At 34.3% G+C, this 12,458-nt stretch overlaps 1 protein-coding gene across 2 annotated transcripts; it reads right to left on the reverse strand.

Annotated features, from left to right (window-relative positions):
- Positions 1 to 333: 333 nt before the first annotated feature.
- LOC104601618 (uncharacterized) lies at positions 334 to 8,614 on the reverse strand. Of its 2 annotated transcripts, none has more exons than XM_010265027.3 (13): positions 8,472 to 8,614; positions 7,465 to 7,885; positions 6,561 to 6,807; positions 5,755 to 5,867; positions 3,713 to 3,792; positions 3,265 to 3,406; positions 3,029 to 3,109; positions 2,494 to 2,598; positions 1,995 to 2,177; positions 1,212 to 1,304; positions 967 to 1,106; positions 804 to 870; positions 334 to 709 (listed from the first exon to the last, which is right to left on the reverse strand). In XM_010265027.3, exons 2-13 carry the CDS (start codon positions 7,855 to 7,857, stop codon positions 590 to 592), a joined length of 1,764 nt encoding a protein of 587 aa, XP_010263329.1. In that variant the 5' UTR covers positions 7,858 to 7,885; positions 8,472 to 8,614; the 3' UTR covers positions 334 to 589. The 2 variants fall into 2 exon arrangements, with proteins under 2 accessions (XP_010263329.1, XP_019054194.1); XM_019198649.2 differs by lacking the exon at positions 8,472 to 8,614 and adding an exon at positions 8,051 to 8,235.
- Between the last annotated feature and the right edge of the window lie 3,844 nt (positions 8,615 to 12,458).

Raw genomic sequence — 12,458 nt, forward strand, 5'->3', positions numbered from 1 at the left:
CGCAATAATCAGCCCCACATGCATTTTACCAGTTGAACTGACTCTTCGATATGATGTCACTACATATATTTCTCATCAATTACCAAAACATTGTTTTCGGTTAGAAACAGCAATGGTACCAAACACAACCCTGCACTGCACTGGAAGTTGAAGTGTTTCCCTTGTCCTTGGACCTTTGGTAAATCGGTGTCCAAAATCTAAATAATGTATATTCACTGATAAAAGTTGGAAATTGTTCTAACGTCCAACCTAAATCAGTATCTCAAATGTCAATATGGATTAGCATTTTCTCTTTTTTCTTTTTCCTGATATTGGTAGTGATACAACTCGGTGTAAAGTTAAAACGAGGCACAAATGGTAAATTTTTGACATAGCACTAGCACTGAATGGAGTTCAACTGAAAACTCAATACATGTTAGCCATATGGATACAAAAACAAGGAAGCACTCCAAGCAGTAGAAAAGATGGGAAAAAATGAGGTTTGATGTGGTGAAATTCTAGCAACCCAGGTCACATGTTTCTTCAAGACAAATGTGGATTCAGCTGGAACTTCCAAATCAGAAAGGGAAAAAATCCTGAACAAGCACGTCTAGCTAGACATCATGACTTGATCACTTGTCTGGAGTGCTTGGCTGGCAAAAAATCTAACATCCACATCTGGGTCCTCACTGAGCTCCACCAAGCAGGGACGGATTGTCTGCTCCACCACCTACATTATAAGGCAAATTCCCAAGAACAATCCAAACTTAGCAGATACACATCAATGCACAACAGCATCATAAGAATTCAGTGTCATTACTTACAGACTGGTCAACTATGGGAATGAGTGACTGCAACACCTTTGCCACATTGAATTTGATGTTTGGTACCCTACAAAGTTCAAGATATTAAGACCAGCAGCCCAAGCACAACCTTGAATAAACATTCTCGATCTTGCATCTAAAGCTAGTGAAATAAGATGCTCACCGGTCCTTTGATGAATTGATCACCACTGGTAGCAATTTTGAACAAGTGATTTCTGAACCCATAACAGGGGCAAGTAGAGAAATTGCATGAAGAATGGTCATCCGATAAAGATAGTGAGGATTGTTAATCATTTCCAGAACCTGCAGAAATGCTACCTTATGGTTTCAGGAATAGTGGACAAAGAAATAATAACAACTATAATAATAGTAGTGGTGGTGGGAGGTGGGAGGTGGGGAATATCAGACCTGTGGAATTATATGTTGCATTGCCCAATCAGGACCAAACTCTTCTGCAAGACGCTTCAAATTATTTGCTGCTGCATCACGAATTGAGTACACCTGTAAAATGTACCCACCATAATAAGCTAAAAAAGATATTACTGGAAAAAAAAAAGGAATCCTAGCCATTATATTTGTAACAAAGGAATGAGTTTATACAAGGGGGAGCTAGCAAGGGTATCCTATCTGAAGGGGTGCTTCGCACATTAATCAATGTACATTATTCCTTTTAACAACTTAATAAAATTCATGATTGTCAATAATCCAAAAAAAAAAAAAAAAAAACATTATAAGCTGCCCAATCATACTTGGTTTTTGTTGCATGGGGTTGCAAATAGGGCCAGGCCAGTCAAATGGGATTTTAAAAAGTGGCCCACTTTGGGCTGGACTAAGGCTATGATATTGGGCAGACAAAGCTGGCCTAGCCCACAAGCTTACATATTAAACAGGCCAGGGCTAAGATAAGGACTGCCAGTGTAACGGGCCCATGTATACATCTCTAAATGGACCTGGCTTAACCCCTTCCAACATATATACACTTCATTTCCCACTATCTAACAAAAATAGGATGGAGATCAAGAAAAAATAATGAAATCAAAATCAACAATAAAATAATCAAGCATAATATCTGAAGAAGCTAAGATAATAATTATAGAGGATAAAAGGACAACCAAAGCAAGAAAGGGTACAGTTGAGCTGTCCCACGTGTACCAATTCTCTGTTAGCCATGTAAATTAGAAGCTAACAAACCTTATCTTCCAACCATTGCATGCAAAGAGCACCAAGCTTGTCATCAAAAAACCCTACACCCAATTGACTTGCCAATAGTGGTATGTACTCTATAATTGCAAGCCGAACCCTCCAATGTCTGTCCTCAGCGAGCTCAACAATAGCTGGGAGCAGGGATTGGGACAACAGGTCAATTCCAATGACCTGCAAAAGAGATATAAACACCATTTAAAAAAGACAAGAAAAGGGAAGTTTTGCTGATAAACTTTAATGGAAGAATTGCTAGTAACAATTAACATATTAATTATCTGGAATTGTATCCCTATTTTCTAAACACCGTTTAATGGAAGAATTGCTAATAACTATTTTCTAAACTAATACCTTGGAACTCGGAAGCAGTTTTTTTTTATTTTTTATGCAATTACTTTGTAAAAATGAAAATATTAAAATGCACCTATCAATGGCCAGTTGGGGTAACTAAATGTATGATCAACTAAGATTGAGCTCCTGGAGGACTAACCTGGTTCACTTGATCAAGCTTGCTAATGATATTGAGCCGGACATCAGGAAATTCATCTTTTAGAAGGGAAAGAAAAATTGGAAGAAGTTGCTCAATTGTTGCATCCTGCATCAACCATCAAGTAGGATTTAGATAGTCCAGCATGGAAGAATAAATAAATAAGAGGGTGCCATGATGCTTTTAAGAAATACAATAAGAGTTAGGTAGTCTACTAGTAAGAACAATATTCAATGATCCATGTGAAATAACACCATCGAGCCAACTGAAAACTAGGACTATGAGTGCTAAATAAACCAAGGCGTCATTGGCTCATTGCATGGAGGGATTATAAAAGATATGACTGGCAAGTATAAGAACACGAATTTGGATCTTAGAGAAGGCACCCTGTGCCAAAGTTAGGGCCATATCCAGTCTACACCTCCCAACCCGTATAGTCAGATCAAGCATTGGGTAATGGCCATTTTTACAGAAAACACTACTAAAGCATTTTTGTTCTTCTCAACTGAGAGTGGCTACATGTGCCCTTGTACCTTACCTTTCCTAAAACTGGTGCCATGCCCATTATTACCGAAGCCAAAGCAGAACGTACATGCTGGGAAGAATCTGATGACAACTCCTACAAAAGATTACATTGATTCAAGCTCAAGCTTGGAAGAGATAGGAAACCAATACCAGTATCTCATATACTCAGGTAAGTCATAACTACATAAACTAACAAAAAATTATTATACATGGATAAAACAACCTTGGAATGTAATTAAGTAGATATACCTTAACACAAGGTAGAATATGTTGAATTGCAAGTTGTGGATTCAAGATACGGCAAAACTTAGTTACTTTTCCTGCAGCTGCTATACGTACTTCAGCCTCATTATCTCGAAGTAGCCGAACATATGCAGGAACCAAGTCCGTCCTTACAACAATACGAAATCCACCATCAATTAAAATATTCAAAACGATAAATTAGTAAAAAACACTCTTTTAACATGCCAAAAAGACAGGGATGGTAACAATAAAATAAACAGAAAAAAAATGAAACTGAAGAATTTCTAAGAAACTTATGAAGAATAATTCAATGGAGTAGATTCTCTGGACATAATCCACCACTACAATAGTTATAAAAGACTAAAGAAACATAGTATGTTCAATTAACTTGCTAGAGTGGCAAATACCCAAAATAACCAAGAATAATGGCAAAATTTTTAATACACTGAATTACCTAGTAGGCTCAGGCCCAACAGCTTCACAAAGCTCATATAGTTGATTTGCAACCATGTAGCGAACACGCCAAGATTTATCCTACTCAAAAGGAAGGGAATACAGGTAAGAAAAATGAAAGATTTTATAGAATCAGAAAAAGCTATTTCATATCTAAACCAATGTTTTACACTTCAATTATGGTGTAAACTTCAGTCTAAGTGGAAGTCAAATAATTCATGACATTTTACGGAAGTTCATGGAAACATTGTAAAATTATTGAAACTTTGAAAAAATCAAAGTTAACGATAAATCTTTAAAAAAGATAGAATAGACATCAATACATACTTTAGCACACAACCAAAACAACTAATTAAAAATAGGGAGTGTAAAACACAGGAATCAATGTACATCACTGCACATGTCCTATATTTTTAACACCAAACAATCCATAATATATAATTTGTAGCCATGATTGTTACTTGTTAGATGATTCATATTCTTCTTCACAGTAAATAAAACTCATTTAAGAATTATCAAAAAAACAAGACCCATTGAAGAATTTCAAATATTCTTGTTTTAGTCTACTGGTTTTCTTAAGCTTTAGAGAGACTGTGTTCTTTAGACGTTTAGGTGGCATGCTTAAATGTTAATGAAAATCATGTATTTATTATGTTTTTTTATCATAGAAAATTGACAAGTTATGGAAGCTTGACATAAGCTTCAACCATTTAAGTTTCACTTTAGTTGCCATGGAAGTGGAAACATCTCATATTCAATTTCCATGGAAGTTTAAAACCATTCTCTCAACTACACAGCAGGAATTGATTCTTTATGGAATGGTGTGAAACCACCAAGTACACCACTATCCTTGATGAGAAATGTACATCATAGAATAGTCATGTGGGAAAAAGGAGCCATGTGAGTGGTAAAATTAACAGAGTAAGGAAATTCCATTCATAAGGAGACTTGTCTTATCAGCTTACTAGGCCCTTTGGGAGAAGAAAGTTCTTCAGGTGAAGGTACCATTACTTCTCGAAGGTCAGAGATTGTGCTTCTCCTTAGGCCATTCTAATTTGCAAGTGGAAGGAGACTCAAAAGTGGTGATTAGATGTCTGTGCAAATTAAGAAGAACGTCCATGGATGTTATCAGCACGAAATTAGGGAAGTGAGATCTCTAGAATCTAGACCAAGCACCTATTCTATTGGGTTAGGAAATCAATAAATGAAAGGGAAGACTGGCAATAAATGGGATTGAAAGGGATTCTTTGTATCAGAGTCCCAGTCTTCTAGGAAGGCATGTTGTCAGATTCATATTTAGGGCTAAGCCAGGAAGCTTACCATATCTTTCCCAAGAGGGAGTCTATACTTTCTGTACCTTTCCTAATATTATTGGATAAAATTCCCTCTTGATCTGTTAATGATTGAAAAACAGCTTTGTACACAAAAAGTGATTAAATAGCCAGACAGAAAACTCACTTTAGTGATAGATTGTCACTAATTAAAAAATGGTATTATACTTGTCAATACCCCAGCAAAGAAAAGTTGGCACAAAATATATATATATATATATATAGAAGGGATTAGCCTTTTTCCATTTACATAATAATAGTACATGATGGGTTTCAAATATATGACACTACATTGGTAGCCAGTAACCTTACAGCAAATCATGGAAAGATGTGAAAAGAGCTAGCAGGCATATAATTTGATCAATGTAGTGGTATATGCCATGAATTAATCAGATCCTTCACTTTAAGGATAACATTGTGCATGTCACTGAGAAGTGAGAATAGTTTACAGCTTAACATAACATTGTAAAATGAAGTCACAATTGAATGAACAATGGGAACTTTTGGCATGCATGAATCAGCCAACAAAAACTGAAATGAGCAGGTATAAATTGGGCCACAAGAAACATATTTATATATAAGCAACTATAAGTTATTTATTCTAGAAAACATTTATATGCTGAATATGCATGTGCATGAGGGGGAGAGAGAGAGAGAGAGAAGAATGGCCTGGAACAGTAGAATAACTTATCTGCATCTGCTATGGATATACCTGAGAGAAATTAACAATGACCGGGAGGATATGGGCTACACAGTCCTGAGGTTCCAACAACTTCCCAAGTGCAGCGCAACCCTCAACAGCCAACAGCCGGACAGAATCTTGATCTGAGATAAAGTATAATTGATACAATCTACTACTTAATTCACTTATAAAAGAAATTTGCACAAATGTAATGGCAAAACTAAACACATCAGATAGGGAATCAAGTGGACAGAATTTATTCATAAATAAGGAATTCTTGATACAAAACTGACAGTTCACATGTTCACATTTCATGATAAATTATCTGACATGCAATGTTGAAGCCCTTTTTTTGGTTAATTGGAAGTTGAAACATCACCCATAGAATCCTAGAGTAGCTTCTAACCAAAAACTCAAGCAAGCTCTTGCAAGGAAAACAAAAGAGACAGCCACTGACAGGATAAGTATGGATAACTAAGGCCGGAATTCTACCATTGACAAGCAACAGATAGATGCCATATGGTTTGCAAGCATCTATCCATAGAGATGCTATTATGCTAAGGAAAATCTATAGCAGTACACCCTCTTGTGACAACAATGTTGCAAAACCAGTCTTTTTTTTACTGCAAAGTATCCATGGAACTCTATTTCACACAAAAACATCAAGCAGCAAGAAGACGACTACTGATTATATAGAAAAAAACAAAAGAATGCCAACAGCTTCAGAATTAAAGTGGAATCAACAAGAAGTGTTTATATGCAGTCAAATTGGTGGAGAACATTTCTGAAAACAAGTATATCATTTTTAAACAACCTTACAACAAAGATCAACATACCATCCTGTGTAAGATCCTCAAATATAGACATGATGTCTGTCTTCAGATGGGTGGGCTCAACAGTAGCAGCAAATTTTCCCAGGTTTGAAGCAGCTGATCTTCTGACCATTGGCATGTCATCTTGACACAATTGGCTGTATATTGACCGCAATTCTGTTTTCAACATCTCTGGTGCACTAGGATAGGCAATATGAAAGAGTCCACATGAGGAAACTCGAGCTGTAAACCATTCACCAGCTGCCAGCCTCTGAAAGTAGGTTGCATCACATGTCAAAATAAATGATTGCGTTAAAATAAAATAAAGGCATACACAATAGGTTTAATATAAAGTCTTAAAGAGACAATCACCAAACAAGTATAGTGTGATTCACATGACAAAAAAAAATGTAAAACAAATTGAATTTTGATGACCTCGAAAACATTTATCAAAAAGAGATCACTGGCATGGTTGACAGAAAGAGTACAAGTATAATGAAAATTGGCTTCTATTTGAAACAAAAATTCAGATTACTAAAAAGCCACGGATCTCTTCTTTTTTTCCATTTTCTCTTCATCTCTTTTTAGGTCGGGGTGGGATCCTTAACATAGATAAACCTTGGGAATAACATCTCCTTCATATGAAACAGCAGTATGGGATAATCTAGTTTGTACCAAAGACCACAATCATGTGTCATATAGAAAAGGTTCAACTGCGCATGGATACTCTATAAAGAAAATCAGAAAAAGAACGTGGCTGATTTTTCAATAATAATGTTTCTCAATGATAGGAAAAAAAAAAAAAAAACAACATCCCAAAAACATCAAGGAAATGTTCCATATAATTACCAATCAACCTACAAAGGAAAGAAAGATAAGAACAAGCACCAATTAAAATCAAACATCAGACACAAGACAACTACACTACCTTCACCAAAGGAATAAACCAGTCAACCAGATCATTCTCCTTCATCTGAGCCCCAATCCGACATAATGACTCCACGGCTTTGTCTCTTACACAAGTTTCCTCAACGGTGCAAAGAGTCTCCAGTGGAGGAAGCAAAACATGTGCATATTCCACTCCCCCTACATAGGGAATAAATACCCCCAGCTCCTCCGCCATGGCAAGAAGTACTTCATCATCATCGTCATTGTTCTCGCTGAGAAAAGGAATCAATTCCTTTCTTGTTCTCTCCTCACCAAGCGCACGAGCAATTGTGGAGAGCCTACGGATGGAGTTTAACCGAAGCTGAATGTCTTCATTTTTCAGCTCATCTATCAAAACGGCAATCGGATACAGCGGCTCATCGATCATAGCCATTGTATCTTTACGAAATTATTTTCGGCAGCTGCAGAGATCATTTCAAGAGGGCGCATAAGTAATTGGAAGGAACGAATAAACAACAATAGAACAGGAAAGGAACTTTCTTCAACATGGGCCCTGACTGGGTTACAAATCAGAGCGAATATTGAGTTCTTGAATCTGAAGATTTCAAATCAAACAACATAAATACCATAGAATTCCGAGAAATATAGAGAGAAATAGAAGCTCGGCCACAAATAGGAAGAATATCTAAGCAAACAATGACCAGATCCCACACAAAGATGGAGTTATTTCCACAAATCTACAAATTGTTCGTTTGCGAGCTTAAAATAACAAAGAAAAATAATCTTCTGAAAACATGATCTCAACAGCCTCTAAGATCTAAGAAATACTTCTCCTCCCTATAAAAAAACAGAAGGCGAAATGCAGGGGAAAAAATGAAATGAGATTGAAACCCTAGAATCAGAGCGTCCTATATTTGGTTGGAAGCAGAATCGGTAATTCGGTATTGAAAATAAAAAATAAAAACTGGAAAGTTGAATGTCTGGAAGGAAGAGAAAGAGAGGGAGAGGGAGAGGGAGAGGGAGAGGGAGAAGGAGAGATCGTATTACCGTTTGGAAAGGCTCCCTAAATGCTGCCTCGGATTCGAAATGGCGTTCCCCGTCGAAGAATGATTTTTGAGAGAGGTGGGGAGGGGGGGACGGGTTCTACGGTTCTACCTTCTACGACATGGATTTTCATATGTCCAAATCTCACACACCCGGGAGCCTTTTCTCTTTTGACGCACCAAAATGGACTGGGCCTGGATTTTTTTTTTTTTTTTCTTTTTGGTAATTAGGAGGAAAAGCTACAAGGCCGTGGGCTGGGCTTGCCTTTCTCCTTTCTTAGTTCATCATCTATTCCGTATATTTAAAATGGGTAACTTGCTGAAACCTCCCTGGAGTTTTTGACTATTGTAGAAATCACCTCCTTTAGACATTTTTGACACAATTACAACTAAATCCTCTCTTCAAATCTAATAAACGAAAATGTCCAAAATATTAAATACTCGTGCGGTCACTATTGAGTTTGGTTTGTAAGGGGAAAAAAACAATACAGATAAAAGATTTTATGAACAAAAAAAAATTAAGTTGCAGCTTTACACAGTGATTGATATTAAATAAAATTTTGGAAAAATAAAAAGGATTTGAGGTACCAATTGATGTGAAAAAAGGATTTAAAAAATAAATATTTTGATCAAAAGTAATGTCATAGATATTTTAATTACTTTCATGCATCTTGTTTGAGGATTCTAATAAAGGAATCAACTTATAACTATACAAAAAAAATTCAAGAGAAATAATTGCAATTACCAAACATTAAGGGAGGTTAGCTGTGATTCCAGCTTTTATCCTGTAATTGGCTCTTTTCAGCTTTTGCTTTTAATATATATCTATCTTTATTTATCAAAAAAATAAATACGGTTATTCAGGTCAGCTTATTGTGGTTTTTAAAATTAGAAAATAAAAATCAAACAAGGTTACTTAAACAACGAGAAAACCACTGCTGCTGAGTGCCGAAGAGGCATGATAGGGAAAGGCTTGACCAATTAAAAACTTGTCAATACTTCCTCATTCCTTACCACTTTTATGACAGTGGTTTATTGATTATACATTTTTCTGATATCATGGCCGAACCTTATTTAAATTCATCCACAAACAAATCAGTTTTTTTATTATGAGAAAATCTATGCTGCCAATAAACAAGATACGGGAATAGTTTTGACAAATCAAAAACCCCTCTATATTTTGATAAATACAACTTGATTGATTACCACTTACCACTTTTATTATGATGTTGATTGATTATAAATTTCTCAGATGGTATGGTAGTCTTAACATTTCTTTTATTAGACAACTGCATGTAATTACTCCTCTATGGAACATTGGCATCTTTTAACACTGTATGGCATGGGTCTTAGCTTTTAAGAAGCAAGTTTTTCAAATACCAATGCTGATTTAAGTGGGGTGAGCAAGAAAAGCTGAACCGAATCGAAAAAATCAATCAGAACAAACCGAAAATTCAGTTAATCAATTTTATCGGTTCGGTTTTGGTTCGGTATTAAAAAACAAAGGCACTGGTTTGATTTCAGTTAACTAAAATAGAAAATCAATAATTAATCGAACCGATCGGTATACATATATTCATATATATTTTATATATATTATATTTTCTATACATTTTAAATTAATAAATATACATTATATATATATAATATAATATATTATTTATTATTCAAAATATAATATTTTATATATTTATAGTTGTTTATTATATATTTACATATTTTTCTATAATATATATTATAAATAATAAAAAACCGACAAACTGAATCGATCAACCAGTTAATTGATCGGCTTCAATTCATTTTGGATTACCCCGATTCTGTTTAAAAAATAAGCCCACCTTCCCTAATTATCAGGCGGCCCGATAGAGGCGTAGACCGTCAAATTCAATGAGATTTGTCAACTATAGTACAATGCCCCGAGCAACTGGATTGATGAGTGTTACCAAATATTTACCTAAATCCATTGTTTCATTGGGCCAAATTTGCAAGCCTGTCAAAATTTTATGGCAGAATCTACGATCTCATTGGGTAAATTCCACTTTAACCACGTAGTATGTATTTGTCCTTGTATTATGGTTTAATATTTATTTCTCCAATACATGGTTTTGAAAATCAAACTAAACCTGATAGTCAAATTGGTTGACCCAATAAATGGTTAGCCAATCGGTTCCATTTCACTCTAAAACCATTAATTTGGTCAGTGACTCGTTGACTTTAGTGGTCGAATCGTTGACCTGTCAACCTGGACAACGGTTATTGGCCATTTTCTTTTTTATTTTTAATCATAGCGGGCCATCCATTTAAACTAGATGATTGGACCGTTTGACCCGAGAACCAATAGCCAAAACAGTTCCATGTCCAGTCCGATTTTTAAAACCTTGTTCCCAAAATGTATTATGTTGTAAGGATTTGAGTTGAGTTCTCCTTGTAACCCATTAAATCAATGTCTCCCATATTGCATGTAAAACCCATTTAGACTCTCAACATTCAAATAGCAATTACCCCTTTGAACTTTTATTTGTGACAAAGTTGAGGGGATTTATATTATTAAAAAGTATTGAATATAAATCTAACTGATACAATATATTAGTAAAAACAATAATTTAAATATATAATTCAATGAGAATGAGAATTATTACCCTAAATATAAGGGTTTATTTGGTTTGTTAGAACTGGGATTTGGAAACCAATTTAGAAATGGTCAATTCCAATCATAGGCATTTGGTTGGGCGGAATTGGAATCTGATTCCCTTTTCGGGTGGAATGGCAATCCCCATTTAAGGGAATGGCCATTTTTTGCCCAACCCGAGGATTTGGAATTCCACTCCCACCGGTTAATGGGACCAAAATGAAATGACTCAAAACCCATTCAAATCCTTCATTTTGTCCAATCCTCCATCCATCATCTCTCGTCAACCCCCCATTCCACCACCAAAGTTTGAAGAACCAAACCAGACTAAAGTCACCACTGGTTTCTCTCTCCCTCATCTTTTCTTCCTCTTTATCTCATTTTCTCTCGTGCTTTTTTCGTTCCTCTATTTGTTACATATATATATATATATATATATATATATAATTCTAATAACATAAAAAAATGTATACTTTTAAAATCTACATGAAAAAAAATAGTATTTTCATCTAGGTGGTGGTAAGAAATTAAACCATTTTGGGTCAAATGGGCCAACTCATGTTGCCACAATTATCAACCTATTGAAAAGTTAGTGTTTTGTGTTAAATACCAAAAAAAATATTGTCACAATTAAATAATATAAAATAAAAAAATAGATAAAATACAACAAAAATATAAAAAAAAATAAAGAAAATGTTTGAACACTTTTAACATAATTTATTTGACATATTAAACAATAATAAGTATGACAAATAAGAATTATTTTATTAATGATAGAAATGAAATATAAAATTTAAAACCAATTTGAAATAAAACTATTTTCATATTCTCTCTCATTATATCTCATATCTAAGTTATATCCTCTCATTAAATCCTATATTGAACATATATTTTTCTCATCATTAAATTCCACTAATTAAATCCACAACATTAACTTTATTACTATAAAAATAAATATTTTGAAAACGAAACCATTTTCTTTCCCTCCCGGTAGTGGGTAAGTAATTCAACCATTTGGGCTTAAATGGGTTAATCAACAATGTCATAATTTAATAATAGAAAATAAAATAATATAAAATATAAAAAAACAAAAGAATTAAGTGTATATTTAATATTGTATATTCATTATACTAAATAAAAACAAGTATAGAATCTAAGAAGTATTTTTATTAATTATGAAAATGGTATGTCAGATTTAAAATCAGCCTATAAATGAAATGATGACATTGTTAAATAATAATTTTTTTAAAAATAGAAAATAAAAATAATCACAAAAATATAAAAAAAAACTAGATAGAATTTTGGGCACATATCTAATGTTATATATTTATAAAAAATAAAATATTGGGTACATTTATAATA

The sequence above is a fragment of the Nelumbo nucifera genome, chromosome 3 (assembly GCF_055504915.1).
Source record: "Nelumbo nucifera cultivar China Antique chromosome 3, China Antique-T2T, whole genome shotgun sequence".
In the NCBI taxonomy this organism is placed as follows: domain Eukaryota; kingdom Viridiplantae; phylum Streptophyta; class Magnoliopsida; order Proteales; family Nelumbonaceae; genus Nelumbo; species Nelumbo nucifera.